The 23,645-nt window shown below is 36.3% G+C and overlaps 1 protein-coding gene across 2 annotated transcripts in view; it reads right to left on the minus strand.

Moving 5' to 3' along the window:
* Positions 1 to 23,645, minus strand: part of COL4A5 (collagen, type IV, alpha 5) — a 329,573-nt gene that overhangs the window by 171,033 nt on the left and 134,895 nt on the right. For both annotated transcript variants that reach the window (XM_005865212.2, XM_005865213.2), the window contains exon 2: positions 11,252 to 11,311. In XM_005865212.2, the coding sequence (XP_005865274.1) occupies positions 11,252 to 11,311 (60 nt within the window). The remainder of the gene's footprint in view (positions 1 to 11,251; positions 11,312 to 23,645) is intronic.

Consider the following 23,645-nt stretch of genomic DNA (forward strand, 5'->3'; position numbering starts at 1 on the left):
TACTCTGGTCAGTTTCCACTTACTACTTCAAAACCACTAAAGCAAATGTTAGTCAATTAATGGTAGGGCTAAACATTCCTGTAGTTTTGACAATTATTATTGACATATTACTACATGTTTCTATAAAAATATCTCTTTTATTTTAATTAGTCATATAATTATGATAACTTAGTTTTCATCAACCTCAACTTAATTATTTTGAAGGAAATAGAGGGAGGGAAGAGAAAGAAAAGATTTAAAAGTTTTAGTTTTGAATTGCCTCAAATTATTACATAGCCCATTCCTGATAGAACTGGCAGTAGAAATCTGATCACAAGTGCCAGTCAGAAAGGAAGTTAGAAGGAAAAAAAAATTTAGTTCTAGTAGATTTCCCTATGTGGATTCTCTGCTAGTATTTAGAGCCTATCTCGGCCAAAACTTGAGGATAATGCTTAAAGAGAGGTATATTTTCTGATAATTGCTATCTGGGTTATAGATGAGAAAGGAATAAACTAGAAATTGAAATTAAAGGATGCTAAAAATTTTAATTGTGTTGGTATCAATGAAATCATATACCAATAAATTATATATTATGAAATCTCCTCACACTATAGTCAAACTAGAGGCCCAGTACATGAAATTTGTGTATGGGTCCGGTCCCTAGGCCTAGCTGGTGATCAGGGCCAATCAGGTTTCTCGCCTCCCCTCCTCCTCCTCCTTCCCTCGCCACCCGCGCACTGCCACCATGCAGTTCCCCCACCTCCCCACCTCCTCCTTCGCTCAATCCCTCAGCACCTGCCGCCGCCCCACCACCGCTGGTCACCTACCATGTTCCGCACCGCCCCCTCGTGGTCATGCACATCACAGCGAGCAATCAAACTCTTGGTCTCATGGTTGAACTCCCGAGGGGACACTTTGCATATTAACCTTTTATATATATAGATAATGTGGTCCTATGTAGCTGACTAATATAACCAAGGAATATAGAAGGGGAGCTCCTGGAGAGTAGCCAAAAGAATTGCAGGACCAATCCCTAACCTTAGAAATGTAGAAAGTTTCCTGCAGTAGAAACTATAGAAACTTCCATGAGGAGAGTGTGAGGGAGGTCTTTTACCTAATTCCTAATATAGATGTTAGGAAGCAGACATTTGTTGTGTGCCTACCCTTTGCTACCAGCTGTCAGGCAATAATTTAATCTAGATTTTACAGTAATTTGCTAACACAAACACAGAAAATGGCATAGTGTGTCTATATATGAGGGTCAAACTTGAAAAAAAAACAAAAAACACCTGGTTTTTGCTGCCTGCCCATATTTGGATAAAAATTATGCTTGTATTTCTTTGTGAAATAAACTTCTTTCTCTCTGCCTATCCCTTAAATATTGGTATTATTCTGAATTCCTTTTCTGATCCTTTCTCTCTCTTTCTCTGAGAAATCTCAAATATCACCACATTTTTTCCTAAAAGCTTAGCTCACAGGGCCAACTGTCTTAAATATCTCCACTTGAATATCACACAGGCAACTACAACACAGCAGCAATAATAGCAGCCAAAATGTATTGCTTATTTTCAACATGCCAGAGTTTATTCTAAATTCTTTCCATGTTTTTATCCTATTTAACCCTCTCAATGACAATATGACATAAATATTATTACTTCCATTTTACACATGAAGAGTTAGCACAAAGAGAAGTTGTATAATTTCCCCCAAAGCAAGCTTAATATAAACAAACAATTAAATTCATTAACTTTCTACCTTATTCCCTATTACAGGAAATAAAGCAACCCCGCTACCTCAGGCAGAAATTTGTTAAAATCTTGACTCCACCATCTTTATTACCTCTTCATCTAATCAATCATGCTCTCTTCATTATTGTATTGCTAATGCCCAACAGAAAAAAATATTCAATAAATATTCATTCAATGAATGAACTTTCTTAATGGATTATATAAAATGCATGGCACATGTTGTTGCCCAAAATTTAGAAAAAATAAGAGTTAGAGTTAGTAGAAATTATACAAAGGATGACATTTTGTGATAAAGTTGGATCATATACAACAAACTAGTATTGAAAAGGATAACAGACAAATTTACTTAGAAATAGAGCCTAGTCAGTGATGGCGAACCTATGACACGCGTGTCAGAAGTGACATGCGAACTCATTTTTTTGGTTGATTTTTCTTTGTTAAATGGCATTTAAATATATAAAATAAATATCAAAAATTAAGTGTTTGTTTTACTATGGTTGCAAATATCAAAAAATTTCTATATGTGACACGGCACCAGAGTTAAGTTAGGGTTTTTCAAAATGCTGACACGCCGAGCTCAAAAGGTTCGCCACCACTGGCCTAGGAGGATGGGGTCATATTATAATTTTATGTTTAACTTTTTAAGAAGCTGCCAAAATGTTTTCCAAAGTGTCTGCAGCATTTTAGATTCACACCATCAATCTATGATAGCTCTACTTGCTCCACATCCTTGCCTATACTTGGTATGTTTCTGATTTAATATTTAGACATTCTAATGGGTTTACAGAACTACCTCATTATGGTTTTATTATGCATTTCCCTAATTAATAATGTTGAATAACTTTTCATATGTTTATTTGCCATTTATAAATATTCTTTGGTGAAGTTTCTTAAAATCTTTTGCCAATTTGTTTCTAATTTAATATTATTTGGGGATTTTTAATTAAGTTTTGAGATTTCTGTTCTTATTACATTTATTGGGGTGAAATTGGTTAATAAAATTATGTAGGTTTCAGATGTACAATTCTTAATACATAATCTGCATATTGTATTGTGTGTTTACTACCTTAAGTCAAGTTTCCTTCCATCACTATTTATCCCCCCTATATCCTCTTCTATCTACCTTCATTCCCCTTTCCCTCTGATAATCACCATACTGTTATCTGTAAGGTTTTCTCCCTTAATCTCTTCACTTTTTTTCAGATTTCTTTTTATATGTTGGATGCAAGATTTATATTTAATATGTGATTTGCAAACAGTTTTTTAGACTGTGATTTGTCTTTTCATTCTTTTAACAATGTCTTTGGAAAAGAATAAATTCTTAATTTTGATGAAATAGAATCTATTTGTCTTTTCTTTTATGGATCATGTTTTTGGTGTAAAATCTAAGAAATATCTGCCTAAAGGTCAAAAGGATTTTTTTCTATGATTTATTCTGAAGGATTTATAGACTTAGGTTTAAATTTAGAATTATGATCCATTTTGAGTTAATTTTTATATAGAGTTCAAACAAAGAGTCAAAGTACATTTTTGTTCAATGTGCATATTCAATTCTTTCAGTACTATTTTTTGAAAAGATTATTTTTCTCCACTGAATTGCCTTTGCACTTTCGTCAAAAAAAAATCAATTCCTCATACAACTGTGGACTCTTTATTCTGTTCTATTCATCTGTATGGCTTTCCTTCTCCTATCATGTTTACTGTAGTTTTATAGTGACTTGGAATTGCTTTTTATCTGTAGATAAATTTGGAGAGAATTGGCCCATTAATGATATTGAATCTTCTAATCCATGAACATGATATATATTTCCATTAATTCAGATCTTCTTTTATTACTACCAGCAATATTTTTTTTTTAGTTTTTAGTGTACAGGAATTGCACATTTTGTCTGATTTATTCCTATGTATTTGAAAATTTTATGCTAATATGAAAGATGATTTTATAATTCCAATTTCCTATTTTTTTCATTGTTAGAACATAGAAATGTAACTGATTTTGGTTTATTGATCTTATTTTATTGGTTTTGTTTATTCTGTGATCTTTTTAAACTCACAAATTTTAAGTGCATTTTAATACTGCCCATTAATTTTTCTACATTGACAAATCATGCCATCCACAAAAAAAAGACAGTTTTTCTTCTTCCTTTCCCATAGTCTCATCCTACTTCACTGGCAGATTTAAATAGAAGTAATGAGAACAGACATATTTCTGATCTTAGGAGAAAGGAATGCCATCTTTCTCCATTGAGCATAATTTAAGCTGAAGGGGTTTGGTAGATGTCCCTTAAGGTCAAGAAAACCCCTTCTATTCTTAATTTGCTGAGAGTTTTTTTTTTAATCAGAGACAGATAATGAGTTTTGTTAAATGTTTTCTCTGCATCTATTGAGATAATTATATGGTAGGCTTATACTAAGTTTTAATTTTTTTATTCTTTTTTAATATGGTGGATTACAATTTTTGATTTTCAAATGGTAAACCAACTATGCATTCCTGGCATAAGCCCCACTTAGTAATAATATATTATTCACTTTATATTCTACTAGAAGCCCGTTGCATGAAGATTCGAGCAATAGGCCTTCCTTCCCCTGGCTGCTGGCACTGGTTTTCCTCCGGCAACCAGGACCCAGGTCTTTGGTCCGGCCGCAGTGGAGAAGTCAAGCTTCTTCAGTCTTCAGTCTTCAGTCTTCACTCTGGCCAGAGCCTTCAGTCTTCGCGTCGTGCCTGCGTATGCAAATTAACTGCCATCTTTGTTGTGTTAATTTGCATAGTCACTCTGATTGGTTGGTGTGCATAGTGGAGTGACACCAATTTGCATGTTTCTCTTTTATTACTGTAGATTGGATCTGGTTTCCTAAAATTTTGTTAAAGATTTCTGCATCTACATTAAAATGAGAAAAAGTTAGTTGTAGTTTTATGATTTTGTAATTTTGTCTTTGTCTAGTTTGGGTTAAATAGGACATATTCGTTCATAAAATTAGTTGAGCATCAGTCTATTTTCTGAAAGAGTTTATGAAAAATTGATATTGTCTCTTATACAAATGTTTCATTTAATTCCCCAGTGAAAACTTTGGTCTGGAATCTTTTGTGTGTGGGAAGTGTTTGAGAGTTCAATTTCCTTAGTAAATATAGGGCTAATCATATTTGTTTGAGTTAGTTTGTAAGTTAGTTTTAGGTCATGTTGTTTCTCAAGTTATTTTTCCATCTCTCCTAAGTTGTTGAATTTATTGCTATAAAATTGTAAAGTTGTTTATAATATTCCTTTATTTTTTCATATTTGTATTACTATTCCTAAAATTGGTTACTTGTGTTTTCTATTTTTTTATCAGTCATGCTAACAAACAATTAACAAATTTTGGCTGTATAATGTTTTTTTTTTTATTTTCTAGTCCATATATTTTTATTTCTATTTTTGTCCTTATTATTTCTTATTTTAAATTGAAATGACTTGCCCTTTTATAGTTTCTTAACTGGGAAACTTAAATCACTGATTTGAAATCTCTCTTCTTTTTTATTTATTTATTTATTTTATTTTATTTTATTTTTTTGTGAGGGAGAAAAAATTCTTTATTGATAAATAGGTTACAGTAAAATAAAGTGATGTGTTTTTTTGGGAATAAAAACTCTGAATCTTAGTGTCTCTCCACCCCGCCTCTAGCTCTTGGCTTCCTGCCTTCACCCTGGTCTCTTTGGATGATGAGGCCGTAGTGGACATGCCAGGCCTTCTTGGGCCCCTGGGGACCTCTGTCTTCCTGGTCAGTGGTTCAGGTACCATCTTGGACTAGCTGTCCTTAGGAGCAGCAGCAGCAGCTTTGGCTTTCGACCCTTTCCTGGTCCCCTGGGCAGTGGCCTCTTTAAGGACCTTGTTCCCTGTCTTCATTTTGGCTGGAGAAGTCACACCATTTTTACTCTTGGGAACTGTGGGTTTTGAGCTCCGAGTCCCAGTTTTGGTTTTCCTGTGGGCCATGGCATCTGGGCTGTCCTTCTTGCCTTTAATCTTTAACTTCCCATGGGGCCCGCTGGCACCAGGAGGGGCCTCTGTGGCCTTGTCTGGCTGTTGGGGGGCCTTCCTGGCCTTGCCCCTCTCTTCTTTTTTAAAATAGGTATTTAAAGCTATTTTGCACTAAACCCTACTTTAATTCAATACCACAATTCTCAGTATATTGCATTTCAATCATTATGCAACTTAAAGTATTTTCTAATTTTCCTTGTGATTTCTTCCTTGCTCTATCAGTTATTTAGAATGGTGCTTTCTAATTTCTAAATAATTAGGGATTTTTGACAGATCTTATTATTATTGATTTCTTATTCATTACATGTGGTAAGATAATATATGCTGATGTTTTCAATATTTTGATATTGATAGGATCTCATTTTATTGCCCATTATATAGTCTATCATGGAGAAAATTTCATATATCTTTGAAAAAAATTACATTCTGTAGTTATTGGATATAGGACTCTATATGTGTCAGTTAGGCCTAGATTGTTAGCAATGTAATTCTAACCACCAATGCCTTTACAAATTTTTTTTTCATAGTTATTGTGCCAATGACAAATAGGAGTATTAGGATCTATAACTATGATTATGGATTTGTCTATTTCTCTCTTTAATTCTGTCAGTTTGGGCTTCTGTTGTTATGCTTTGATTTCTTTTTTGTTGTTTTGTTTTTGTTTTGTTTAAATTCTCACCTGAGGATATGCTGTTGTTGTTATTGTTTTTATTGATTTCAGAGAGAGAGAGAAGCATCGATGTTTGGTTGCTCCCATATGCACCCCAATCAGGAATTGAATCCACAGCCTAGGTATGTGCCCTGACCAGTAATCAAACCCATAATCTTTTGGTGTTTCGGATGACACTCCAACCAACTGAATCACCCAGCCACGGCTGTTGTTATGCTTTTGAAGCTTTGTTGTTATGGCTTAAACAGTCTTTCAGCCTGAAGAAATTTATTTTAGTGCAAATATGCAGATGAAAAATTTTCTCATGTTTTATGACCAGAAAATGTCTTAAATTTGTTTTTGTTTTTATGTGTACTTTCACTGTATATGCAGATATTTTCAATGATGATTTTTTAAATTAAATTTTGTTAAGGTGACATTAGTCAACATGAACATATAGTTTTCAGGTGTGGATTACTAATTTACAAAATCTGTATATAGGAACATGTGCCCACCACCCAAAGTCAAATCTTCTCCTGTCACCTCATATTAGGACCGCTTTCTCCCTCTACCCCCCTTCCTCTGGAAACTACCACACTGCAGTTTCTGTTCATAAGTTTCAGTTTTATATTCCACATATGAGTGAAATAATATAGTTCTTGCTTTTTCTGTCTGACTTATTTCACTTCGCATAATGTTCTCAAGGTCCATCCATGTTGTTGTAAATGACGCTATTTCATCCTTTGTTATGGCCGTGTAGTACTCCATTATGTATATACACCACATCTTCTTTATCCAGTCCTCTATTGTAGGGCACTTTGGCTGTTTCCAACTCTTGGCCACTGTGAATAATGCTGCAGTGAACATAGGGGTGCATATATCTTTGCATATAAATGATTTAGAGTTTTTTGGATATATACCCAGGAGTGGGATTGTTGGATCATATTTTTAATTTTTTGAGGAATCGCTAGACTGCCTTCTATAGTGGTTGTACCAGTCTACATTCCAACCTGCAGTGAACGAGGGTTCCTTTTTTTTCACAACCTCTCCAACACTTGTTGTTGCTTGTCTTGTTGATGTTGGCCATTCTAACTGGTGTAAGGTGGTATCTCATTGTAGTTTTAATTTGCATTTCCCTGATTGCCAGTGAGGTTAAACATATTTTCATATATCTATTGGCTGTTTGTCTTCTTGGGAGAGGTGTATTTTCAGGTCCTCTGCCCACTTTTTGATTGGATTGTTTATTTGTTTGGTATGGACCTTGATGGTAGAGAACATTTTATGGACTTGACCCCAAAGGCAAGGAGGTAAAGGCAAAAATAAATAAATGGGACTATATCAAACTGAAAAGCTTCTGCACAGAAAGGAAACGGACAACAAAACAAACAGGCAGCCAACCAGATGGGAGATAATGTTTGCAAACAGTAGCTCTGACAAAGTTTTAATTTCCAAAATATATGAAGAATTTGTAAAACTCAATGATGTTATTGTGCCCCAGTATATAATGTGTATTTTTTCTTTAGCTTCTTTCAGATTTTCTTTTAATCACATTTTTTTCTCAGTAGATTCATTATGATGTGCCTGGGTGTAGTTTTCTTTGTTTTTATCCTGTGTGGGTTGTGCTGGACTTCTTAAATTTATGTTATTTTGTAAATTTATATTTTTCACCAAGTGAGCAAAATTCTTGCCATTACTACTGCCTCATTAATTATTACTATTATTACTCCCCTGTTTTTCCCCTCCTGTTATTATAGGATTCCATTTATATTTGTATTAAGTCATTTAATACTGTCTCACAGGTCACTGAGGACCTATGCTTTTCTTTCTCTTTGTTCTTCAGATTGGATCTTTCTTCAAATGTTTTAACTTCACTGACCCCCTTCTTCAGTCATCTCCATCCTGCTGCTAAAAGCCCATCTGGTAAATTGCTCTTTCTTATATTTTGCTTTTTAAATGTAGATTTTCCTCTTTTTTTCAGTTTCCAGAGCTCTGTTATGATTCTCTGTTCATTCATTCTGAGCTGATTTCCCTTTAAAATAATAAATATATTTATCCCATTAGCTTTAAATCACTGTCTAGAATTTCTAACATCTGTGTTATTTCAAGTTAGTTATCACTGACTGATCTTTTTCTGACTATGGGTCACTTTTACCTGCTATCTCTTATGTCTAGTACGTTTTAATTGCATACTGGACATTGTAGTTAATATGTAGACATCATGGATTCTTTTTCTGCCTCTGGAAAGTATTGAAAATTTATTTCAGGAAATAGTTAACTCAGCTGAACTAAATCTTAAAACTCTGTTTTCCCTTCACTGGACAGCAATTAAATTTTATGTTTAGTTATTGCATTCTTCTAGCCATTCCTTTTTGCTGGGTTGTATGAATCCTCCTTTACATGTAAATTTCAGGATTCAACCAAGAGTTTGTGTGGAGTTAAGAAGCAGAATTTTTTGGCTATCCCCTTTGTGGCTCCCTTCATTCCAGCATAACCCCCATCACTTCAAAACCATTCTGGAATCCTCACTTCTGTCCTCTGACTTCTCAAGCCAGTAAGACTGTGGCATCGTGTCTGGTTTCTGACCATCCTATACCATGCAGATTGAACAGTGCACTCAGGAGAAAAGCAACATAAATGCAAACTTGCCCAGTGTAGTTCCTTTCTTTCAAGGGTAGAATCCTTTCTCCTTTTTTAAATTTTTGGTCACTCTCCTGTGCCATTAAATAGCTATTATGTTTTGTCCAGAGTGTGTACTTCTTATCCCAAGAAGACTTAATCTGATAAAAGTCACTCTACCAATATAAGAAATTAATCACTCTTATTTTATTTACCATTACAGATAGCACCATTATTATAAAACTACTCCCTTCAAACTATGTTATTCAAATAGATGTTCAGCATAACACTATTTGATTAATATATAGTAGTATCACTTTATCCATGGGGGTACATTCCAAGACCCTCAGTTGATGCCTGAAACCACATATAATACTGAACCTTATACATAGTTTTTTCTCATACATACATACTTATGATAAAGGCTAATTCATAAATTAGGCACAGTAGAAGATTACCAATAATAACTAATAATAAGATTGAACAATTATAACAATACTAGTGGCCTGGTGCATGAAATTAATGCACATTAAAAGGGAATTAATTAGAGGAAATATTTTAATATTGCTACTTGCCCTTTCTCTATAATAGAAGTGTCAGAGATGAAAGAAAATTAGTAAAATGTATATGAAAATCTCCCTCCTGTCAGAGTCTGGGGCATGCCACAGGACCCAAAGTCAAGTCCCCACCCGCCCATGTGTGCCTCGAAATAGCGCAAGACCCAGACCCGGCTGGCCACACCCCTGTCAGGCCCTGCAGGGCGGGGGGCGCAGCCTCAGGTCCCTCATCAAACCCCACCAGGGGGGTGGCGCAGCCTTAGGTCCCCAGCCCTGGCGCAAGGGCACGAGGGCGTGATGACCATTTGCATATTAGCTCTTTATTATATAGGATACTGTAATAAAAGTTATACGAATATGGTCTCTCTCACTCAAAATATTTTAGGATCCTGTAGTCACCCTTTTTTGTTATAATATGATATGCCTAAATGAAGTAAGGTGATTGACATAAGCCTTTTGATATAGTGTTAGGCAACTACTGACCTTCTGGTGATATGGTTAGTAAGTGACTAATGGACAGATAGTGTATACAGCATGGATACACTGGACAGAGGACTGGTTAATATCCTGGACAGGATGGAGCATAATAGTGCAAGATTTCGTCACTCTACCTAGAATGGCACACAATTTAAAACTTACGAATTTCTTATTTCTGGAATTTTTTATTTAATATTTTTTAACCTCAGAAGACTGTGGGTAAATAAAACAATGGAGAATAAAACCATGAATAAAGGGGGACTACTGTAATAGGTGGTCTGTTAAGAGAAAAGTGGGTTACATGATCAAATGGAGCTTGGAAATATAGCATTGCAAAACAAAGAGGTTTCTTTACTCCAGAACTTTTAAACACATTAATATGCCAGTGTACCTTTATATTCCTAAATAGAATATGGTCTTGAGATAGTGTCCCAAACTTTTTCATATGTAATTAGTAGCATTCCCTTGTTTATTCAAAAATATTTTTTGAGCCCAAAGAGTGGAAACTAGAGTATAATCCCCTTTCTCCTTAAAATTCTCATAGGGCCACAATTCACTATCTCTTTTTAATCTTCCAATTTTAATGTGAGTCACTGACTCAAAGTGGCTAGGTTTATGCTATTTAATCCTCACCAATACTTTGTAATCATCATATGTATACAACAGGGGTGCTGTTGTGGAACAGTGAGATAAAAATAGAGATTCACTAATTATTAACTTACGTAGACTACATAAGTATACACAAAGTTGTCTAGCATGGTATCCAGCACGGATTAGTAGTCTGATAAATATTTGGTTCTTTCTTAAGTGTTTTTCCCCTTCTTTTGGTTATTAAGTGCTTTCAACAAGACTGATCAGAGATTGACAGACTATAGATCTCAAGTAAAATACAGTCAGAAGTTTGTTTTATATAGTCCAAGAGCTAAAAATGTTTTTTTACCCTTTTAAAAGAATATTTTAAAGAGAGAAATATGTGACAGAGACGTTACTGGGTCACAAAACCTAAACCATCTATTTTATGGCCTTTTATAGAAAATATGTTCTGATCCCTGCAACAATTAGTCTAATCCTTACAACTATCTACAATAAGCACTAGAATAGAATTCATTTTACTTACTTAGGTGCTGAGGTAGAAACCCTGTTTTTAAAAAACAACATTAAAAACATTATTTTTCTGTTTTTCATATATTTTCAAAGGCCCATCTCAGATCTTACCTTTTCTCCTTTTACAGCACTACAGTCACACTTTGATCCTGGAGAACACCCATAGCAAGCCTATAAAGAAAGAGAAATGGGGAGAAAAATCATTAAATATAAACCTGAAAACCAGACTCTGACTAACATCTCAACTGAATTCAACAATTCAAATTTGTAAAAAAAAAATACTGGAAAAATATTGTTGACTATATCCCCCTTCACCTTTTTCACCCCCTCCCTTCTAGTAACCATCCCTTTGGTTTCTGTTTCTATTAGTCTATTTTTGTGTTGTTTTGTTTGTTTAGATTCCACATATAAGTGAAATTATATGGTATTTGTCTCTCTCGACCTGACTTACTTTACTTAGTATAATGCCCTCTAGAACCCCCACGTTGTCAAAAATGGCAAGATTTCATTTTTTATTGCTGTGTAACATTGCATTGTGTAGGTAAATATATCATTCATCCACTCATTTATCGATGGACACCTCAGTTGCTTCCGTATCTTGGATATTGTAAATAATGCTGCAATAAACATAGGGGTACATATATCTTTACAGATTAAGGTTTTCCTTTTCTTCAGATAAATATCCAGGAGTAGAATTGCTAGGTCATATGGTATATATTTTTAGTTTTTCAAGAGATCTCCATACTACTTTCCATAGTGGCTGCACCAATTTGTAGTCACACCAACAGTGCACAAGGGTTCCCTTTTGTCCATATCCTTGCCAACACATGTAATATAACAATTTTTTTTTATAATTTTAAAGCAAAAATATATATTTTAAAAAATGAAAAAGAAATTCATAAAACTTCTCTGTAATATGATTTGCCACTGTACAAGCTCCTAGGAACTCTTTTTTCCTCCTATCATCTCTTGTAAGAAATTACCTATTAATCCATATTAGCAGTAACCTTGGCAACTAGCCAAGAAGTTGTTTTTTCTCTGCATTCTTGAGCAATCATGGGGCATAAAATACATAATACTATCTTTAACCACATTTTTTTCTTTTCCCCCACTCTCTCATCTCTAGTAGCACAGTATTATCAGCTTCAAGATTTACTGAAAATGCTATTCCCACAGCCTAACTGATTATAATAGCTACTACTAACAATTTAATTCACTTATATTAATAATTGAGTTCCTGAAGCCAGAAAAATGTCTTCTTTTAAAATAAAGATCTATTAAACAAGAAGATAGATGACTTCTGCCTTCCAGAACTATACTTTACTCTGGCATGAAGCTTAATGGCTTAGAAAAATAAATAGTAATTAGTTTAACATAGGCAGATACCTCAGTATTTATGTACAGTAAGATAGCATGCTTCTCATCGAATAAGAGAAACTTTTATGTAATGTATACACCAAATAATGTTTATCAATGCTCAGCCTTGGAAGCCTATAACTTAAAAAGTAACTTAGGTTTTTGCCAGACCTGAGCCCAGAGGGTCGGAGGGAGACCGCATGGCAGGCAGCCGCGTCTCTTGGGACAGACACAGCCCCTGACCGGGGAAAGGAATTCCTTGGGTTTGCTGGCGCCGGGAGATTTGAGATTTGGATTTTGTGACTGCGGAAAACTGTGACTAAAGGTGGCATCCTGAGGAACTGACCAGACCATGCAGTGCCCATAAGAGAGGAACGTTTCCCAGATCATGCAGTGCTGGTAAGAGAGGAGCGTTTCCCAGACCGGTAAGAGGGAGCGTTTCCCAGATCATGCAGTGCTGGTAAGAGAGGAGCGTTTCCCAGACCGGTAAGAGGGAGCGTTTCCCAGATCATGCAGTGCTGGTAAGAGAGGAGCGTTTCCCAGACCGGTAAGAGGGAGCGTTTCCCAGATCATGCAGTGCTGGTAAGAGAGGAGCGTTTCCCAGACCGGTAAGAGGGAGCGTTTCCGCGGCCAGCCGGCGTTTGTTTACTTGTTTTCACTGAACCCTGCTCATAGGACAGTTCGGATACAGACACTCACCTGTGCTGAAGAGAGGGCGAAGGTGCGGACGAGTGGAATCTGGGGAGAGGCTGAGGAGAGAGGGGGAGCCGGGGGAGGTGGCAGCGAATCCAGTGCTGAGACACCCCTGGGCCCAGGACTGGGGCAGCCATTCTCTCCAGAGGGTGGAATTCCTCCCCCCAGCCCCCCAGGCAAGGAGCACAGCCACACCCAGATTCCACCCTGTATGAGATAAAGGATTAAAATAAGCTAATTAGTCCCTGGGAGTTACCAGGGTCTGGCCTATAGAGGGACTTTCAGTCCCACCAACAACACAGAGCAGGGTAACAATTAAAAAAGGATAGAGAAGCTGTATAGACTCAGAGGCCAACCCAAAAACACTGCCACCCAGAGGCTGAGCCACAAACTGACTCTTAGGTGAATACAAATTAAGGCAGACTGGATCACAAATACGGCCTGCTTTAAAATCAGGACTGTGATTTACAACACAGAGGAACAGTGTAACGCAGGGAAATTCAACACTCTCCTAGATGTCTGGCAGGACTAAGGCGAACCAGGCTGAAGAGTAGAAGAACCGAAAGACCATCACTACTGCAAATTTTTTCTTTTTCCTTTTTCCAATTTTATTTTTGCACTCCTTTTTTTTTCTTTTTTCTTTCTTTCTTTTTTCTCTTCTACCTTTTTCTCTTCTTTCTTCCTTATCTCCTAACTCTCTTAGCTCGGGTGGCCACCTTTATTTGGGGTTATTGATATCGTAAATACATTCGTGTTCAGTGCCTGGTACGTTGTGCCTTGTTGTGTTGTATTTTGTGCCTTTAAATCAACGCAGCAGATTCAAGCAACAGCGGCCTCCTGATCTCCACACGCTCTGTCTGGGGAACAGTTACTGTGTGTGAAGCCTCCCTCCACCAGCCAGAAGAGCCACCACAGCTGTGAACAGCACCCACCAGAGGCCCTGCTATCAACGGAGGAGCCACTGCTACCACAACCGCCCAAGGAGCAACCACAGCCCGAGGAGCCACTGCCACCCAGGGAGCAGCCACTGAACGACTCAACAACTAGATATGTCAGTGAGATCAAACATGGGTAGACAAAGAAACCCCCAAAGGAAAGAGAAGGAGGACTCGCCAGAAAAGCAGCTAAGTGAGACAGAGGCATGCAACATGACGGAAAAAGAATTCAGAATAAGGGTCCTAGAGTACATGCACCGGTCGGAGGAAAAAATCAATACCATATGCAAGAAGCTAGAAGAAACAGATGAAAAAATCAACAACTTAAGTAAGGCCCAAGAAGAAATGAAGAGTGATATAGCTGCCATAAAAAACTCCATTGAAAGTATCAACAGTAGACTAGGAGAAGCGGAGGACCGAATTAGTGAATTAGAAGACAAGGAAGCAAAACACACCCAAACTATACTGCAAATGGAGAAAAAAATTAAAAGACAGGAGGAGAGCCTAAGGGAGCTTTGGGACAACATGAAACGAAACAACATACGAATAATAGGGGTGCCAGAACAACAGAAAGATGAACATGGATTAGAAAACCTATTCGAAGAAATAATATCAGAAAACTTCCCTGAGGTGGGGAAGAAAAAAGTCACACAAGCCCAGAGAGTCCCAAACAAGGTGAATCCGAAAAGACCCACACCAAGACACATCATAATTACCATGGCAAATGTTCAGGACAAAGAGAGAATCTTACAGGCTGCAAGAGAGAGACGGAAAGTTACATACAAGGGATCTCCCATTAGATTATCAAATGATTTCTCAACAGAAACACATCAGGCCAGAAAAGAATGGACAGAAATCTACAAAGTGATGCAAAGCAAAGGACTGAATCCAAGAATACTCTATCCAGCAAGGCTTTCATTCAAAATTGAAGGGGAAATAAGAAGCTTCACAGACAAAAAAAGGCTAAGGGAGTTTATCACCACCAAGCCAGCCATGCAAGAAATGCTAAAGGGACTGGTGTAAAAAGAAGAAATAACAAGCTCAGAAAGAAAACAGCCACACACACAAAAAAAGAAATGGCTACAAACAAGTACCTTTCAATAATAACTTTAAATGTAAACGGACTAAATGCTCCAACCAAAAGACATCGAGTGGCTGAATGGATAAAAAAACATGACCCATACATCTGCTGTCTACAAGAGACCCACCTCATTAGAAGGGACTCACACAGACTGAAAGTGAAGGGATGGAAAAATATCTTTCACGCAAATGGAAAGGAAAAGAAAGCTGGGGTAGCAATACTTATATCGGACAAAATACATCTCAAAGTGAAGGCCATAACCAGAGATAAGGAAGGCCACTTCATAATACTAAAGGGATCAATACAACAAGAAGATATAACCCTGGTAAACATATATGCACCCAATGCAGGAGCACCCAAATTCATAAAAAAACTCCTGGAAGATATCAAAGGAGAGATCGACAACAATACAATCATAGTAGGGGACTTTAATACACCACTGACACCACTGGATAAGCCCGCTAGACAAACAATCAGCAAAGAAACAGCAATCCTAAATGACTCACTAGATCAGATGGACTTAATTGACATCTTCAGAACACTTCACCCCAAAGCCATGGAATATACATTCCTCTCAGGTGCTCATGGGACATATTCAAAAATAGACCACATATTGGGTCACAAGCAAAGTCTCCACAAATTCAAGAAGATTGAAATCATAAAAAGCTTCTTCTCAGACCACGATGGCATAATGTTAGAAATAAACTACAATAAAAACAACCCAAAATACTCAAACACTTGGAAGCTGAATAGCATGTTATTAAATATTGATTGGGTTACCAATGAGATCAAAGAAGAAATTAAAAACATCCTGGAAACTAATGACAATGAAAACACAACAATCCAAAACCTTTGGGACACAATGAAAGCAGTCCTGAGAGGGAAGTTTATAGCTCTACAGGCCTACCTCAACAAACAAGAAAAAATGGTAGTAAATCATCTAACTCTTCAACTCAAAGAATTAGAAAGAGAGCAACAAGAAAAGCCCAGAGTGAGCAGAAGGAAGGAGATAATAAAGATTAGAGCAGAAATAAATGACATAGAGACCAAAAAAACAATACAGAAAATCAATGAAACCAAGAGCTGGTTCTTTGAAAGGATAAACAAGATTGACAAACCTCTAGCCAGGCTCACCAAGAAGCAAAGAGAGAGGACCCAAATAAACCAAATCAGAAACGATAGAGGCGAAATAACAACAGACCCCACAGAAATACAAATGATTGTTAAACAATACTATGGACAGCTCTACTCCAACAAACTAGACAACCTGGAGGAAATGGACAAATTCCTAGGAAAGTACAACATTCCAAAACTCAATCAGGAAGAATCTAAAAACCTCAATAGGCCAATAACTATGGAAGAAATTGAAGCAGTCATCAAAAAGCTCCCAGCAAACAAAAGCCCAGGACCAGATGGCTTCTCAGGGGAGTTTTACCAAACTTTCAAGGAAGAACTAAAACCTATCCTCCTCAGACTACTACAAAAAATTCAGGAGGAAGGAACACTTCCAAGCTCATTCTATGAAGCCAGCATCACCCTAATACCAAAACCAGGTAAAGACAACACAATGAAAGAGAATTACAGGCCAATATCCCTCATGAACATAGATGCCAAAATCCTCAACAAAATCTTAGCAAATCGGATCCAGCAGTACATCAGAAAGATCATACACCATGACCAAGTAGGATTTATTCCAGGGATGCAAGGATGGTACAATATCCGCAAATCAATAAACGTGATACATCACATAAACAAATTGAAAGAAAAAAACCACATGGTCATATCAATTGATGCAGAAAAAGCATTTGACAAAATCCAACACCCATTTTTGATAAAAACTCTCAGCAAGGTGGGAGTAGAAGGATCATACCTCAACTTAATAAAAGCCATATATGACAGGCCCACAGCCAACATCATACTCAATGGACAAAAACTAACACCATTTCCCCTAAGAACAGGAACAAGACAGGGATGCCCACTCTCACCACTCCTGTTCAACATAGTACTGGAAGTATTAGCCATTGCAATTAGGCAAGAAGAAGAAATAAAAGGCATCCAAATTGGAAAAGAGGAAGTAAAACTGTCCTTATTTGCAGACGACATGATATTATACATACAAAACCCTAGAGACTCCATCAAAAAACTACTAGACTTAATACATGAATTTGGCAAAGTAGCAGGATACAAAATTAATGCCAAGAAATCTGAGGCATTTCTATACACCAATAGTGAACTTTCAGAAAGAGAGATTATAAAAACAATCCCATTTACCATCGCACCAAAAAAATTAAGCTACCTAGGAATAAGCTTAACTAAAGAGGTAAAAGACCTCTACTCAGAAAACTACAGGACGTTGAAAAAAGAGATAGAGGAAGACATAAAGAGATGGAAGAACATACCATGTTCTTGGATTGGTAGAATCAACATCATTAAAATGTCCATACTACCCAAAGCAATCTATAAATTCAACGCACTTCCCATTAAAATACCAACGGCATACTTCACAGATCTAGAACGAACTCTCCAAAAATTCATCTGGAATAAAAAAAGACCCCGAATAGCTGCAGCAATCCTGAGAAAGAAGAAAATAGGTGGGATCTCAATACCAGATATCAAGATGTATTACAAAGCCACTGTTCTCAAAACTGCCTGGTACTGGCACAAGAACAGGCATATAGATTAATGGAATAGAATAGAGAACCCAGAAATCGGCCCGAACCAATATGCTCAATTAATATTTGACAAAGGAGGCAAGAACATACAATGGAGCCAAGATAGTCTCTTCAATAAGTGGTGTTGGGAAAATTGGACAGATATATGCAAGAAAATGAAACTAGACCACCAACTTACACCATACACAAGAATAAACTCAAAATGGATAAAGGACTTAAATGTACGACAGGAAACCATAAAAATTCTAGAAGAATCCAAAGGCAACAAAATCTCAGACATATGCCGAAGCAATTTCTTCACTGATACAGCTCCTAGGGCAGTTGAAACTAAAGAGAAAATGAACAAATGGGACTACATCAAAATAAAAAGCTTCTGCACAGCAAAAGAAACCATCAACAAAACAACAAGAAAACCCACTGCGTGGGAAAACATATTTGCCAACGTCATATCTGATAAGGGCCTAATCTCCAAAATTTATAGGGAACTCATACAACTTAACAAAAAGAAGATAAACAATCCAATCAAAAAATGGGCAAAGGATCTAAATAGACACCTTTCAAAAGAGGACATTCAGAAAGCCAAGAGACATATGAAAACATGCTCAAAGTCACTAATCATCCGAGAGATGCAAATCAAAACAACAATGAGGTACCATCTCACACCTGTCAGACTGGCTATCATCAACAAATCAACAAACGACAAGTGCTGGAGAGGATGTGGAGAAAAAGGAACACTTGTGCACTGCTGGTGGGAATGCAGACTGGTGCAGCCACTATGGAAGACAGTATGGAGTTTCCTCAAAAAACAAAACATGGAACTCCCATTTGACCCTGTGATCCCACTTCTAGGAATATATCCCAAGAAACCAGAAACACCAATCAGAAAGGATATATGCACCCCTATGTTCATAGCAGCACAATTCACCATAGCTAAGATTTGGAAACAGCCTAAGTGCCCATCAGTAGATGAATGGATTAGAAAACTGTGGTACATCTACACGATGGAATACTATGCTGCTGTAAAAAAGAAGGAACTCTTACAATTTGCAACGGCATGGATGGAGCTGGAGAGCATTATGCTAAGTGAAATAAGCCAGTCAATGAAGGAAAAATACCACATGATCTCACTCATTCATGGATAATAGAGACCATTATAATCTTTTGAACAATAATAGATACAGAGGCAGAGCTGCCTCACACAGATTGTCAAACTGCAGCGGGAAGGCTGGGGAGGGTTGGGGGGCAGGAGGGAGGGGGGTAAGAGATCAACCGAAGGACTTGTATGCATGCATATGAGCATAACCAATGGACATAAGACACTGGGGGGTAGGGGAAGCCGGGGTATTGTCAAGGGCGGGGAAAAAAAGGACACATATGTAATACCCTTTGTAATGCTTTAAGCAATAAAAAAAAATAAATAAATAAAAAAAAAATAAAAAGTAACTTAGGGTCCTTCCCAACATTCCATGCTTCCTTTACTCCAGTCATGACCAGATTATCTTCCCCAATGCTTATTGAAGTACTGAAATCATTCTTTTAGTTACAACCCCTAACATGCTGAAATTCCTTTTACTAATTACCAGTATAAGAACAAACAACAATGGCCTGATGTTGGGGGAATTTTTCACTTACATTCCATGAGGCTGTTCCAGAAAAATATGTTTGTGCCTGGCCAGCATGTCTCAATAGTTGAGCATTAACCTGTGAACCAGGAGGTCACAGTTCAATTCCTGGTCCTGGTACATGTCCCGGCTGCGGGATCAGTCCCCAGCAGGGGGCTTGCAGGAAACAGCCGATCAATGATTCTCTCCCATCATTGATGTTTCTATCTCTATCTCCCTTTCCCTTCCTCTCTAAAATCAATAAAAATATATTAAAAATATGTTTGTGACATTTCTTGTGTTTTTTGTTGTTCTGTATATCTTTTTGAGACAGGGAGAGGAAGGGGAATGGAGAGAGAGAGAGAGAGAGAGGAGAAATTTGTTGTTCCACTTATTTATGCATTCATTGATTGTGTCTTGTATGTTCCCTGACTGGAGATTGAACCCACAACCTTGGCATATCAGGATGTCGCTCTAACCAAGTGAGCTACGCCCTGTTTGCCACATTTACAATATTAAGTCTGTTATGCATCCATTACTTATTATACATAGATGATGAGGTTTTGAACTCATGTTTTAGTATTATACATCAACTACATTACAGGTTAAAATAGACTTATTTAGACTTACTCATCAAACATGAATTGAGTATTATTAGAGTCCAGAAAACTTGTTAGGCAATAAAGATGAATAAAACACAGGTCCTTCCAACATATATAACTAATTCAACACATACTTATTTGATCCACCTGTTATGTGACTATCACTCTGTTATCTTAGGTGCTGGTAGCAATACAAAGACAGTAGTACTAGTATATCATTGCTCTCTAATGGGAAGGATAATTCCATACACAAAAGTTACATTAGAGTGTTTCAGGAACAGAGTGAATTTAAAATATATAATATTACTTTGTGTAGACATGAATTCTAGATTTCAAAGTCCAAACTTATAAATTTTAGGACATACTGATTCACAATAACTGCCACTACTTAAAACATTTGGTAATTACAATTTTATTGAATTCAACTTAAAAATTTAATTTATATTCTATTTATTCAATCTAGGTTATGAAAACTCTAGTATTCAGAGTTTGGAGGACTTGGTGAAAAGGTGAAAAGGTTAAGAAATAAAAATTGGTAGTTACAAAATACTCATGGGGATGTAAAGTACATCATAGGGAATATATAGTTAATAATATTGTAATAACTATGTATAGTGCCAGGTGGATACTGGAAATATCAAGGATAATACTTTATAAAATATATTATTGTCTAACCATTAATATGTACATCAGAAACTAATAAAAATAATACTGAATGTAACCTGTAATTGAAAATTAAAAATGTTTTAAATAAAGTAATCATTACTGTGTAAAAAAAAAAAAAAAAAAGGCAATTGTAACACACACACCAACCACTAGATGTCGCTTTCCATGCAATTATAGTAGTGATGCCCATGAGGAAATAGCCCCAATTTGACATCTGGTTAGCTTTTTACCAATATCTATTAATATCAATTAGGTGCCTAATAAATAAAGACTTAATATTAGGGCTATGAGTTGTAAAAAAAATGTGTAGACATGAGTCCTGCCTTTAAGGAACTTCCAATCTAGTTAAAGAAGAAATCTAGGTCCAAACAAATAAAAATAAAATACAATAGAATAATGATAAAGCAAACAATGGTAATAGAAAGAACTCTAAAATACAAGGAATACATCCTAAGTTTACCTCAGCAATTGAGTCATTAGGAGACTATGATCATTCCCATATACTCAGGCTCAGTTTTCACTTTGGTAAGAAGACAGAGATAGACAGAATGATCTTTTTAGGTAGCTTTCAGCTTTTACAGTCTGTGATTCAGTAGGAATAAAAATAAGTGGTATAGTAAATACTTGCTATAAAAGTTAAGAGGGTTTCCTTGAGTCTGGGAGTATTCATGAGATCTCTGTAGAGAAGGTAAATAACTCGACTTCAATTCTGAAGGATGGACAGAAAGACATCGAGAGGAAATATGGGCATGCTTAGCACTAAGATTAAAACAAACATTTTGTGGGCAATGAGTCAGGTAAAACAAACATTAAGTACCCCAATCTAAAGTATTTCTTAAGTCAGTGTGGAAAAGTATACTAGAAGATACAGCTAATTAAAGAACTTTTTCAAAAAATGTAGAAACACTTATTTAATTCTACAAAGTTACCGAAGACGGTTAAAGCAAGAAAATGATGCAATTATAGTAATGTTTAAATATTTAAGTGTGGTAGAAAATCATAAAATAAAAACTAAGGAAGATATTTTAATCACATAGTAAAACACATGTTAAATCAATACTAATTAAAATAGTATGGTATTGCTCAAAGAGTAGGCAGCTCAATAGACCAAAATAGAAAGATCAGCAACAGATACACACACACACACACACACACACACACACACACACACACACACACACACACTCCTGAAATATAATAAAGTTAGTGTATCAAATAGATATGAACATAATGGATTGTTCAACATATGGTGCTAGACCAAGTATACAAAACAATACATTCAGATTTCAGACGCTTACAATAAAAAATACCAAGTATAAGACTTTAAAGTACAAATAAAATCAAACTTCTGTACACATTAGGAATACTTAAAAAAAAACCTCCCAAAAATTCAGAAACTAGGATACCATCCTAAAGGTTCTGTTTCAGTAAGGGTGAGGTTGGCTAACCGATTCTAAAATTTTAATAAACATCTCTGAATGATTCTGATTCCGGTGTTACAAGATATATACTCCCAATTGATGTCATGGAGCACTAAGAAATACCTCAATAAAGTAAGTTGTTAGGTATCCAAACCCGTATGCCTGCTAAAAAAAAACAAAAACAAAAAAAAAACAAAAACAAAAAAAAAACAAAAACAAAACACTAACTAAAGGTGCTTGGAAATGTAAAACTATCTTAAAAGCATCAAAAAGGAGCAATATAGGATTTTTTAATTTAAAAAAATCTTTATTGTTGAGTGTATTACATATATTCCCCATTGCCCCTCTCCACCTGGTTCCCACCCTGCCACAGGCCTTCACCACCCTGTTATCTGTGTCCATAGGTAATGCATAAATGCATATAAGATCTTTGGTTAATCTCTTCCTGCCACCCCTTTCTTCTGAGATTCGTCAGTCTATTCCATGTTTCCATGCCTCTGATTCTATTTTATTTATCAGTTTATTTTGTTCATTAAACTCCTTGTTCTCATATTTTGATTTTTAGATTCAATTGTTGATAGATATGTATATATTGCCATTTTATTTTTCATACTTTTGAATTTTTCTTTGTTTTCTGGATCCCCCTTTTTTCCCTTTATTGATTAATGTATTACATATGTGTCCTTATCCATTGCCACCCCCTCCCAATAATGCCCTCACCCCCCTGGTGTCTGTGTCCATTGGTTAGGCTTATATGCATGCATACAAGTTCTTCGGTTGATCTCTCCCCCTTACCCCCACCCTCCCCTCCCTTTCCTCTGAGGTTTGATGGTCTGATCAATGCCTCTCTGTCTATAAATCTGTTTTAGTTCATCAGTTTATGTTTTTCATTATATTCCATAAATGAGTGAGATCATGTGATATTTATCTTTCTCTTTCTGGCTTATTTCACTTATTGTAATGCTCTCCAGTTGCATCCATTCTCCTGCAAATGGTAAGAATTCCTTCTTTTTTACAGCATTGTAGTATTCCAATATATAAATATACCACAGGTCTTTAATCCACTCATCTGCTGATGGGCACTTAGGCTGTTTCCAAATCTTAGCTATTGTAAATTGTGCTGCTATGAACACAGGGGTGCATATCCTTTCTGATTGGTGTTTCTAGTTTCTTGGGATATATTCCTAGAAGTGGGATCATTGGGTCAAATGGGAGTCCCATTTTTAGTTGTTGTGGGTTTTTTTTGTTTGTTTGTTTGTTTTGTTTTGTTGGGTTTTTTTTAGGAAACTCCATACTGTCTTCGACAGTGGCTGCACCAATCTACATTCCCACCAGCAGTGCACGAGGGTTCCTTTTTCTCCACATCCTTGCCAGCACTTGTCATTTGTTGATTTGTTGATGATAACCATTCTGAACTTTTGAATTTGTCTTTCCTCTTCTTCTTCTTCCTCTTCTTAAAGAATACCCTTCAACATTTC

This window comes from Myotis brandtii, unplaced genomic scaffold, assembly GCF_000412655.1.
Source record: "Myotis brandtii unplaced genomic scaffold, ASM41265v1 scaffold199, whole genome shotgun sequence".
Classification (NCBI taxonomy): Eukaryota; Metazoa; Chordata; class Mammalia; order Chiroptera; family Vespertilionidae; genus Myotis; species Myotis brandtii.